This window comes from Pelobates fuscus, chromosome 9, assembly GCF_036172605.1.
Source record: "Pelobates fuscus isolate aPelFus1 chromosome 9, aPelFus1.pri, whole genome shotgun sequence".
In the NCBI taxonomy this organism is placed as follows: Eukaryota; Metazoa; Chordata; class Amphibia; order Anura; family Pelobatidae; genus Pelobates; species Pelobates fuscus.
In genome coordinates, this window is record NC_086325.1 from 168,141,482 (window position 1) to 168,154,203 (window position 12,722).

The 12,722-nt window shown below is 46.0% G+C and overlaps 2 protein-coding genes across 4 annotated transcripts in view; one reads left to right on the plus strand and one right to left on the minus strand.

Moving 5' to 3' along the window:
• Positions 1-9,535, minus strand: part of NDOR1 (NADPH dependent diflavin oxidoreductase 1) — a 50,198-nt gene extending 40,663 nt beyond the window's left edge. The window contains exon 1 of one of the 3 annotated variants that reach the window (XM_063433045.1): positions 9,269-9,535. The gene's annotated coding sequence lies outside the window, so the exon portion shown is untranslated. Of the gene's footprint in view, positions 1-735; positions 773-9,220; positions 9,232-9,268 lie in introns of those variants that run through there. The other 2 variants (XM_063433047.1, XM_063433046.1) reach the window with 2 other exon arrangements.
• A 12-nt stretch (positions 9,536-9,547) lies between these two features.
• TMEM203 (transmembrane protein 203) lies at positions 9,548-12,150 on the plus strand. Its single transcript, XM_063433048.1, has 2 exons — positions 9,548-9,622; positions 11,216-12,150. Exon 2 carries the CDS (start codon positions 11,290-11,292, stop codon positions 11,695-11,697), a length of 408 nt encoding a protein of 135 aa, XP_063289118.1. The 5' UTR covers positions 9,548-9,622; positions 11,216-11,289; the 3' UTR covers positions 11,698-12,150.
• Positions 12,151-12,722: the final 572 nt, after the last annotated feature.

Genomic DNA, 12,722 nt, shown 5'->3' on the forward strand with positions numbered 1-12,722 from the left:
ATCCCACTGTCATTACGTCACCGAGCAGCCATTAATCCCGCTGTCATACGTCACCGAGCAGCCATTAATCCCGCTGTCATTACGTCACCGAGCAGCCATTAATCCCGCTGTCATTACGTCACCGAGCAGCCATTAATCCCGCTGTCATTAAGTCACCGAGCAGCCATTAATCTTGCTGTCATTACGTCACGAGCAGCCATTAATCCCACTGTCATTACGTCACCGAGCAGTCATTAATCCCGCTGTCATTACGTCACCGAGCAGCCATTAATCCCGCTGTCATTAAGTCACCGAGCAGCCATTAATCCCGCTGTCATTACGTCACCGAGCAGACATTACAATGGCCAATCAGATCCACTGGAGGGTTTGTGCTGAGCAGCAATCATGCACCTGGAAACCTGGTAATTGCTTTTGGGGTCAAAGGCCGTCGTTGTGTCTGATTCTGTGTTCCTGACCTCGGCAAGTATTTTGACTATTCTTGGAGATGTTAAGTCCGGCCATTTTAAGGTCCGGTTATACGTTATCCTTATACGTTATACGTTACTGTGTGCTGGATCAACTTGTAATCCTGACACTGCATTGGCATAGGGCTCAATATAAAATTCTGGTTCTTGCTTTCAAATCTCTACATAATGCTGCTCCTACCGATCTATCCTCCCTTATACACAAGTATGTCCCGTCTAGGCCCATACGATCTGCTGAAGACTTACGTCTATCTTCTGTCCGTACTCCCACCTCTGATGCTCGCCTTCAAGATTTCTCGAGGGCTGCACCGTTCCTGTGGAACTCGCTTCCCTCCTCCGTTAGACACTCACCCAGTCTCCACTCCTTCAAAAAATCATTAAAAACCCACTTCTTCACAAAAGCGTATCAATTAAACTGTTAATGGCTCCAAAACCTCACACCAAGTCTTCATTGAACACTATTCTACCAATCTACTTCCCTAATACTAGCCTTACCTTTTGTGTCATCATACCCAATTCCTCTAGCATGTAAGCTCAACCCCTCTGTTCCTGTGTGTCCAACTTGTCTGGTTACAACTACATGTCTGTTCGTCCACCCATTGTACAGCACTACGGAATTTGTTGGCGCTATATAAATATAATAACTCCCTTTCATTCTCTACCACACTCCCTCCCTTCCTCTCCCCCTCCCTCACACACTCTCACTCTCCCCCCTCTCTCTCCCTCTCCCCCTCTCTCCCTCACTCTCTCTCTCTCCCTCACTCACTCCCTCTCTCTCCCCCTCTCCCTCACACTCCCCCTCTCCCTCACACTCCCCCTCACTCCCTCTCCCTCACACTCCCCCTCACTCTCTCTCCCCCTCTCCCTCACTCCCTCTCCCTCACACTCCCCCTCACTCTCTCTCCCCCTCTCCCTCACTCCCTCTCACTCTCTCTCCCCCTCTCCCTCACTCCCTCTCCCTCACTCTCTCTCCCCCTCTCCCTCACTCTCTCTCCCTCACTCCCTCACTCTCTCTCCCCCTCTCCCTCACTCTCTCTCCCCCTCTCCCTCTCCCTCACTCTCTCTCCCCCTCTCCCTCACTCTCTCTCCCCCTCTCCCTCTCTCTCCCCCTCTCCCTCACACACTCTCCCCCTCTCCCTCACACTCTCTCCCCCTCTCCCTCACACTCTCTCCCCCTCTCCCTCACACTCTCTCCCCCTCTCCCTCACACTCTCTCACTCTTCCTCTCTGTGGCAAAACTAGCCACTTAAGAAATGTATGTGTGTGAAATGTTGAATTTTTAGTTTATTTCCCCTTATATTACCAGTATAGGTACAGAGCATGTGTGTGCTTGCAGCATGCGAACGCCGCCAGCGTTACGCTTGAAGTTCCACGAACAGTAATTTTCAAACACTGTTCGTGAAACCAACAAACTGCCGAATGGGAGACCACACAACGGGGGTCGTGTGTCTCCCATTAACTACTGCAACAATGTATCGCCAGTTGATTAATGGGATTCGTCGGTGGCCGCCGTTCGTATACCGAACACATGGTGGCGGCCATATTTGTTCACGAAAGCACAGCGGGGTTTGGTCGTCGAGTGCCTGGAACTAAAATTGGCTACTCGACTTACCGAACACCGCTGGACTTCCAGACCGTTTGGGACAATAATTATTTCGGTATATTAACACTCTCAATGTATTTCACTGTTACAATGGTAGTTCGTGAAATCTGGTCATTCGAATGGCGTTCGTCTGAATGTGCAGGGATCTGAGCGGTATTTCCCCAGATGGTGCGCTCAGATCCCAGTTATTCAACGAGAGGTCATTCGGTTAATTTACTCTAATACTTTTTAAGTTGTAGAATTTAATGTGAAACTGTAACTTGGGCTGTATGGAGAGATCGAGTGATTATCAATATACAGTATTCTTATCACTCATCTCTCCAGTGTAACAATGTATGCTGGGAAATAGTCCTGTAACTCAAGTTTCCCATGTAGTCCACTATTGTAAAACCCTTGCAAGGGCACTTTGGAAACCCTGTATATGGGGAACTGTATAAATGCTGTGACCTGTGATTAAAACCTCAGTTGACCTCCAAGCTATGTATCGTCTAGTTCTTGGGAGGAAGGGATTGTTATTACACTGAATATGAAAAGAAGAGATATATTTTCTCCTTAGTCTACAGATTCACAAAACGTCAAATCTATGACTAGGGGAAAAAAAAAAAAAAAATTGGTCAGAATGGGTGGTACCAGCTCCACCCAATTGGGCATGAACCCTTTAATTGTATAAATGGAAAAACACACACAGAATGCTCGGATGTTACCCCTTAAAAAAGAGGGGGAAACTACCAAGCCCGCTGGTAACGATACAAATATAAGTGCACATAGATGTTGTACCACATAAATCTTAGAATCTGGAGTCCAGTGGACAGGGAAATGGGGATAAATAACGGAGAGATGCTAAATATGATAGATACAGTGCATAAGGAGTATCTCTAAATCCACTGAGAGACATACAGACTTTATTAATCTATTAAAGAAAAAGAGATACTGTAGCAACTGTGTATCAATAGGAAAGCTCTCTGGTTCCTCTAATTACCTATAATGTTTACCCTTGGTATGAAAAGCGAATCCATTGTTCTAAGTGCTATTACCAAGGGGGTTATAGGTCCCCTAAACAGCGTTATTCCTTAAAAAATCTCTGTGTGATAAATCAGTTACGAGATAAAAGACTCGATATATACACAGTACAGAGTCTTGAAGGATGTTAAACCGAAACTTAAAAATAGCAGAGCAATAGACAAAGTAGCAAGTGTCTAAATAGACAAAGGGAGACAGCTGAGTCAAAGTAGAGACTGACGGCAAGTCAAAATATCATGAAAATAACAATAAATAGTCTCCTAAACTATTTCTATTTCCCATGCTTCTGCTAATAAACACCTTCGTGGGTGTTCTATACTAGGTCATTAAACTAAATGCTGTTAACCTATCGTACGGAGTTGAACTCCAGAGAGAGTAATTCTGAGAAAACGAAAATTAGAAGAAAATCATAACAAAAATGTGAACAGAAGAAGGGAGGATTCCCTCAGTGCATCGTGAGTGGTGCTTAGTGCAGTGTCCAAGTGCTGTGACTCGGGAACCCCCCCAGGTCAGATCCGACGCGCGTTTCGGAGTAAGCAACTCCTTCGTCAGGGACCAGAATTGCCGCCCAGAAGATCCCGTTATTTAAATCGCTATTAGCCAATCATGAAGAGGTTCTTCGCTTCGTCATCAATGACGTCACGCTATGTTCAATTAGACTCGATAGGGGTGGAGTTAAGTTCAGTTACATCAGATGATTGACAGGCTGGAGGTCCCTTGTGTGGAAACCAGCCTTCTAAAGTTTAAAGCTGTCCGAGGCATCGTTGGTCGTACTGTGTTGTTACAATTATGTCCGTATTTATTGGACCATAAACTCTGTGTAACATTGTATCTACAGATATATAGTTAAATAATGAACTATTATATTGATCTAAAGTGGCCACTGAGATTCAGAAAGTGAGAAAGGACGTTAGCACTTATTTGAAATATGGATATAATAATAATAATGAATCTTAATGCTAAAAGTGGCGTGATCTAAATGAAAATATCTACATCGACCTATAATTAAAGCGACCAAACTTTTTTGTTCGATATGAAGTAGCCACTATGTTATGAAAAGTGGAGAGTAGCATTAAGATTGATTTATTGTGTTTAAGGTAGAGTATCCTTAAAACTCAGCAAATAGTAATAGTGAAAAACGTCCTTGTTAGTGGACAGTTGTCTCTGTCCAATGATGAGCCCTCTATCGGGATTAAGAACATAATAGAGGGGCAGAGAGTACAGGGAGAAGAATTTTTTAATGGGCGGCAATTATAGGGACGGTTAAATGTCCCTCTGTTAAAAAACATAATGAAGTGCAATATAGTGATAAAAATCTCTCAAAAAATATATATATACAAGTAACTAAGAAAAAATGAATAAAGAGGCTATTTACAAGTGCACTAAAAATTATATTTAGGAAGACTTCTAGATAAATGGGGAGTATGGGAAACCCTCATTGAGACCTTTGGGGGACAGGGTTTTGAGGCGATAAATCCAATAACATTCACGTCTCCTTAGACGTTGGTCCCAATTGCCTTTCCTCTGGTCCTGTTTAATTAGTTCGATGCCTTGGAATCTGAGGACTTTTGGGTCCCCATTGTGAAAGGTTCTCACATGCCTGGAGACCGATGTTTCTATGTGTCTGGCTGTTTTTATGGAATTTATATGTTCAAGAATGCGTTTCTTGAACGGTCTGAAGGTTTTACCTACATACATAATGTGACATTGGCAGGTGATTAAGTAGATCACTCCCTTAGAGTTGCAGTTGAAAAAAGAAAGCGATTTGAAATTTTCTGTGTTGGAGACACAAAACAAACTCTAGCTGTTCTGACCAAAACCAAACTACCACCTAATTCCATTATCTGCAGCTTGGATGTAGAATCATTATACAGCTCAATTCCACACCCTCTGGGTCTAAAACACACGGAGCACTTTTTAAGGAGGAGAGGGACGTCCCTAGATAAACATAGCGAATTGGTAATTTTAAAATTATTTAAAACATAATTTCTTTTTGTTTGATGGAGTGTACTATCACCAGGTGCAGGGAACTGCTATGGGGACATCTTGTGCGCCCTCATATGCAAACCTGCACCTGGGATGGTGGGAGGAACAAGTGGTGTTCATGTCTCCCCCAAAAAATCCCCTGACCCAGTATATATATCTATGGAAAAGATATATAGATGACATTATAATCGTCTGGACTGGGTCAGGGGACCAGTTCAGACAATTCACACTTAGCCTGAACATAAATGAACTCAATCTCAAATTCACAGCTGAAATAGGCACTCCATCTCTAAGCTTCCTTGACTTAATGGTGTCTCCACAAGAACTAGGCATTATCAAAACGAACCTCTTCAGAAAGAGCACAGCCACTAACAACCTCCTAAATTGGAAAAGTTATCACCCGACGCAGCAGAAGTGGGGAATACCGACGGGCCAATATCTACGTCTAAGACGCAATTGCTCCGATTTGGAAGACTTCAAAACACAAGCAAGAGAATTACGCCACATGTTTAGGTCCAAAGGATACCCCAATAAATGCCTGAAGAAGGCATACCACAGGGCTCTCCTATCTGAACAGGAAGATCTACTTAGAGAAAAGGAAATTTCCCCTCCATCAACAAAAGTAGAACAAAAACAACTTAGGTGTATTGCCACCTTTGACGCCGGCTGGAACCAAGTCAAAGCAATAATGAATCGCTTTTGGCCTTTATTAAAACAGGACACACATCTTAGGGACGTCCTCCCTTCCCAAGCAACTCTGACAGCTAGAAGGGGCAACAATTTGAAAGACTTACTGGTACATAGTCATTTCCAGCCCTGCAAACCACCTGTACATTGGCTGTCGGAAAAAAATAAAGGTACCTACAAGTGCGGCAGGTGTAAAGCCTGTGGGTACATCAATACAAAATCAAAAGACTTTAACAACAGTTCCAACACAGAAAATTTCAAATCGCTTTCTTTTTTCAACTGCAACTCTAAGGGAGTGATCTACTTAATTACCTGCCAATGTCACATTATGTATGTAGGTAAAACCTTCAGACCGTTCAAGAAACGCATTCTTGAACATATAAATTCCATAAAAACAGCCAGACACATAGAAACATCGGTCTCCAGGCATGTGAGAACCTTTCACAATGGGGACCCAAAAGTCCTCAGATTCCAAGGCATCGAACTAATTAAACAGGACCAGAGGAAAGGCAATTGGGACCAACGTCTAAGGAGACGTGAATGTTATTGGATTTATCGCCTCAAAACCCTGTCCCCCAAAGGTCTCAATGAGGGTTTCCCATACTCCCCATTTATCTAGAAGTCTTCCTAAATATAATTTTTAGTGCACTTGTAAATAGCCTCTTTATTCATTTTTTCTTAGTTACTTGTATATATATATTTTTTGAGAGATTTTTATCACTATATTGCACTTCATTATGTTTTTTAACAGAGGGACATTTAACCGTCCCTATAATTGCCGCCCATTAAAAAATTCTTCTCCCTGTACTCTCTGCCCCTCTACTATGTTCTTAATCCCGATAGAGGGCTCATCATTGGACAGAGACAACTGTCCACTAACAAGGACGTTTTTCACTATTACTATTTGCTGAGTTTTAAGGATACTCTACCTTAAACACAATAAATCAATCTTAATGCTACTCTCCACTTTTCATAACATAGTGGCTACTTCATATCGAACAAAAAAGTTTGGTCGCTTTAATTATAGGTCGATGTAGATATTTTCATTTAGATCACGCCACTTTTAGCATTAAGATTCATTATTATTATTATATCCATATTTCAAATAAGTGCTAACGTCCTTTCTCACTTTCTGAATCTCAGTGGCCACTTTAGATCAATATAATAGTTCATTATTTAACTATATATCTGTAGATACAATGTTACACAGAGTTTATGGTCCAATAAATACGGACATAATTGTAACAACACAGTACGACCAACGATGCCTCGGACAGCTTTAAACTTTAGAAGGCTGGTTTCCACACAAGGGACCTCCAGCCTGTCAATCATCTGATGTAACTGAACTTAACTCCACCCCTATCGAGTCTAATTGAACATAGCGTGACGTCATTGATGACGATGCGAAGAACCTCTTCATGATTGGCTAATAGCGATTTAAATAACGGGATCTTCTGGGCGGCAATTCTGGTCCCTGACGAAGGAGTTGCTTACTCCGAAACGCGCGTCGGATCTGACCTGGGGGGGTTCCCGAGTCACAGCACTTGGACAATGCACTAAGCACCACTCACGATGCACTGAGGGAATCCTCCCTTCTTCTGTTCACATTTTTGTTATGATTTTCTTCTAATTTTCGTTTTCTCAGAATTACTCTCTCTGGAGTTCAACTCCGTACGATAGGTTAACAGCATTTAGTTTAATGACCTAGTATAGAACACCCACGAAGGTATTTATTAGCAGAAGCAAGGGAAATAGAAATAGTTTAGGAGACTATTTATTGTTATTTTCATGATATTTTGACTTGCCGTCAGTCTCTACTTTGACTCAGCTGTCTCCCTTTGTCTATTTAGACACTTGCTACTTTGTCTATTGCTCTGCTATTTTTAAGTTTCGGTCTAACATCCTTCAAGACTCTGTACTGTGTATATATCGAGTCTTTTATCTCGTAACTGATTTATCACACAGAGATTTTTGAAGGAATAACGCTGTTTAGGGGACCTATAACCCCCTTGGTAATAACACTTAGAACAATGGATTCGCTTTTCATACCAAGGGTAAACATTATAGGTAATTAGAGGAACCAGAGAGCTTTCCTATTGATACACAGTTGCTACAGTATCTCTTTTTCTTTAATAGATTAATAAAGTCTGTATGTCTCTCAGTGGATTTAGAGATACTCCTTATGCACTGTATCTATCATATTTAGCATCTCTCCGTTATTTATCCCCATTTCCCTGTCCACTGGACTCCAGATTCTAAGATTTATGTGGTACAACATCTATGTGCACTTATATTTGTATCGTTACCAGCGGGCTTGGTAGTTTCCCCCTCTTTTTTAAGGGGTAACATCCGAGCATTCTGTGTGTGTTTTTCCATTGTTATTACACTACCTGTGTTTTACCTGCTTATCCTGACTACCAGTGCAGATATCGTGAAGTAACCCCTACTACTCCGCTACACTCTCTCTCCCTCTCTCACACACACACTCTCACACACACACACACACACACTCTCTCTCTCTCTCCCACACACACTCTCTCTCTCCCTCTCACACACTCTTCTCTCTCTCACACACTCTTCTCTCTCTCACACACTCTTCTCTCTCTCACACACTCTTCTCTCTCTCACACACTCTTCTCTCTCTCACACACTCTTCTCTCTCTCACACACTCTTCTCTCTCTCACACACTCTTCTCTCTCTCACACACTCTCCTCTCTCACACTCACTCACTCTCTCTCACACACTCACCTCTCTCTCACACTCACTCACTCTCTCTCTCACACTCACTCACTCTCTCACACTCTCTCTCTCTCACACTCTCTCTCTCTCACACTCTCACCTCTCTCTCACACTCACTCACTCTCTCTCTCACACTCACTCACTCTCTCTCTCTCACACTCTCACCTCTCTCTCACACTCACTCACTCTCTCTCTCACACTCACTCACTCTCTCTCTCACACTCACTCACTCTCTCTTTCTCCCTCTCTCTCTCACACTCACCTTGTCTCTCTTTCTCTCTCTCTCCCTCACACTCACCTTGTCTCTCTCTCTCTCTCTCTCTCTCTCCCTCACACTCACCTTGTCTCTCTCTCTCTCTCTCTCCCTCACTCACCTTGTCTCTCTCTCTCTCTCTCCCTCACACTCACCTTGTCTCTCTCTCTCTCTCCCTCACACTCACCTTGTCTCTCTCTCTCTCCCTCACACTCACCTTGTGTGTGTGTCTCTCTCTCTCTCTCTCATTCACACTCACCTTGTCTCACTCACACTCACCTTGTCTCTCTCTCTCTCTCCCTCACACTCAGCTTGTGTGTGTGTCTCTCTCTCTCTCACTCACTCACACTCACCTTGTCTCACTCACTCACACTCACCTTGTCTCACTCACTCACCTTGTCTCACTCACTCACACTCACCTTGTCTCACTCACTCACACTCACCTTGTCTCACTCACTCACACTCACCTTGTCACTCTCACTCACACTCACCTTGTCTCTCTCACTCACACTCACCTTGTCTCTCTCACTCAGTGGCTGGAAGTTCCCATTCAATTACCAGGAACTTCGCTGACGTCACCGGTCACGTGGTACAGGAAGCGGCAAATTGCCACGGAGTGGGCGTGGCTATGATATCGCGGGTCATGTGATCAGGTCATGTGATGCCGGAAGTTCCCTGATGGTCCGTGAGATGCGGCCACCAACCGCCTGTCACCTACCGCCCCCTGTCTGTCACTAACCGGGTTTACTTACCGCACCCTCCCTGTCACCTACCGCCACACTGAGGCATACCGGCACCTACCTGTCACCTACAGACCGGGAACCTACCGCCTGAACTCTTACACCAACCAGAGACCCGGCAGAACCATGGTAATATACCCGGCACGGCGTTACAGGGAGGGGATCGGTATACCCGGCACGGCGTTACACGGAGGGGATCGGTGTACCCGGCACGGGCGCGTTACATGGAGGGGATCGGTGTACCCGGCACGGGCGCGTTACATGGAGGGGATCGGTGTACCCGGCACGGCCGCGTTACACGGAGGGGATCGGTATACCCGGCATGGCGTTACACGGAGGGGATCGGTATACCCGGCATGGCGTTACAGGGAGGGGATCGGTATACCCGGCATGGCGTTACACGGAGGGGATTGGTATACCCGGCACGGCCGCGTTACACGGAGGGGATCGGTATACCCGGCATGGCGTTACACGGAGGGGATCGGTATACCCGGCATGGCGTTACAGGGAGGGGATCGGTATACCCGGCATGGCGTTACACGGAGGGGATTGGTATACCCGGCACGGCCGCGTTACACGGAGGGGATCGGTATACCCGGCATGGCGTTACACGGAGGGGATCGGTATACCCGGCACGGCGTTACAGGGAGGGGATCGGTATACCCGGCACGGGCGCGTTACATGGAGGGGATCGGTGTACCCGGCACGGGCGCGTTACATGGAGGGGATCGGTGTACCCGGCACGGGCGCGTTACATGGAGGGGATCGGTGTACCCGGCGCGGGCGCGTTACATGGAGGGGATCGGTGTACCCGGCACGGCCGCGTTACACGGAGGGGATCGGTATACCCGGCATGGCGTTACACGGAGGGGATCGGTATACCCGGCATGGCGTTACACGGAGGGGATCGGTATACCCGGCATGGCGTTACACGGAGGGGATCGGTATACCCGGCATGGCGTTACACGGAGGGGATCGGTATACCCGGCATGGCGTTACACGGAGGGGATCGGTATACCCGGCATGGCGTTACACGGAGGGGATCGGTATACCCGGCATGGCGTTACACGGAGGGGATCGGTATACCCGGCATGGCGTTACACGGAGGGGATCGGTATACCCGGCATGGCGTTACACGGAGGGGATTGGTATACCCGGCACGGCCGCGTTACACGGAGGGGATCGGTATACCCGGCATGGCGTTACACGGAGGAGATCGGTATACCCGGCACGAGCGCGTTACACGTAGGGGATCGGTGTACCCGGCACGGGCGCGTTACACGTAGGGGATCGGTGTACCCGGCACGGGCGCGTTACACGGAGGGGATCGGTGTGTCCGGCACGGCCACGTTACACGGAGGGGATCGGTGTGTCCGGCACGGCCACGTTACACGGAGGGGATCGGTGTGTCCGGCACGGCGTTACACGGAGGGGATCGGCGGATCAGGCACGGAGCGTTAAACGCTTTGCTGTATTGTATAGGGGAGGGGAGATGTGTTACATTTACGTATGCTGCGTTTAACCACACTTAGTAGATATTTAATGTTCATGTGTAAAGGATGAAAAGATTATATTCATAGTATTTATATTGTGCAGGATTCTGTAACGTTTCACGTTTTCCCTCTGTAACATGGAAATTTCACATTGTGCAGGAAGTGTATTTAAACCTATTGAATTACTGTGTCCTTTCTTTGCTAATAAAACCTGTCTCTGTGATTTCAGTAACTGCCTCGGTGTCCGTGTAATCACCCGCTGCTGTCCTGACATCCCCTGCCTGCAGCCTATCGGCCAGCACAATGCTGTTCTCGCTGCGTGAGTTGGTGCAATGGTTGGGATTCGCCCAGTTTGAAATTTTCATTCATGTTTCGTCTTTGCTCATATTCTCTGTGCTGGTGGCTCTCAAAGTGGACGGAGTGGCCCAGGCCCTCAGTTGGTGGAACGTGTTCATTCCATTGTTTGCTGCCGATGGGCTCAGCACCTATTTCACTACTATAGTGACAGTGCGACTTTTCCAGGAGGACAAGCGTCAAGCCGTGCTGCGCCTCTTCTGGATTCTCACCCTACTGAGCCTAAAATTTGTCTTTGAGATGCTTCTCTGTCAGAAACTAGTGGGAAATACCAAGGAGCTGTGGTATGGACTCATCCTGTCACCCATATTCATTCTCCTTCAGCTCCTGATGATCCGGGCTTGCAGAGTGAACTAAGACTGGATCGGGATCAGTTCCCTGCATGTTTATTTATTAAAGCTTTATTCAATGGCCCACAATGATTTGTTCTCGTTCAGAACTCAATGTAACTGATCCCAATGAGTTGTTAAGTTTGTTTTCTTCAGTGAGTGGGTGGCTGGTTAAACAAGCTTTACACTATTTGGAGTTGTATTCAAACTGAAGGGACATGCTTATTTTTATACAAAGTTATTTTACACTCCCCCCTGTTTCCCGGTTAGTTATAGGCTCATCCATGATATGTTATTCCCAGTAGGTCACATTTTACCTCAACATGAGATCTTTGTGTAAATAATAAACCACACGATGTAAGAATTTTTTATATTACATGGTTTTGAATGGCTTTACGGGATCCTAGATCTTGGGAGTGTCACACGGCCAGACTAGGGCAGGCACATGCCCCCGCCTGACCGACGCACCCGTGTATTCTTACCCATCCAGCGCGATTGTGTGTCTGCGCCTGAACAGCACGGACACAGACGGTAAACTGACCTCTAGCTGGGTCTCCACAGCCGCAAGTTGCGCTGGTGTTTCCTTGGACGCCGGGTGCTTCCACAAGCCTCAATTTAAAGGTTCAGACACAGAATGCGACACTGATGATGTGCGTGCATAATCACGTCCTCAATGTGCACGCACATTTAGGCATCACCAGGTCCCAGCAACCAATGGGAACCCATTAAACTCCCTTTTCCTATTGTGTGATGCCGTGTCTTGGTTTTCATTTTTTTGGTTTCTCTAGAGAGTGTTTATTTTCTGTAATTTAACCTTTGCTTGTCTTTGACTATTCTACCTTCATATTGTCCTTGACCTTTTGGCTTTATTCTGTAACCCTAACCTTGGCTTGTCTTGTACTATTCTTGGTGCGTTTAAAGGGACTCTCCAGTGCCATGAAAACAGTTTTCCTGGCACTGCAGGTCCCCTCTCCCTCCCACCACCCATCCCTGGTTGCTTAAGGGGTGAAAACCCCTTTCAATTACTTACCTGAAACCCCTGCCACCGCTCCT

Excerpts from the sequence above, each read along its gene's own strand:
- TMEM203 (XM_063433048.1), top strand. The coding sequence starts at position 11,290 with ATGCTGTTCTCGCTGCGTGAGTTGGTGCAATGGTTGGGATTCGCCCAG.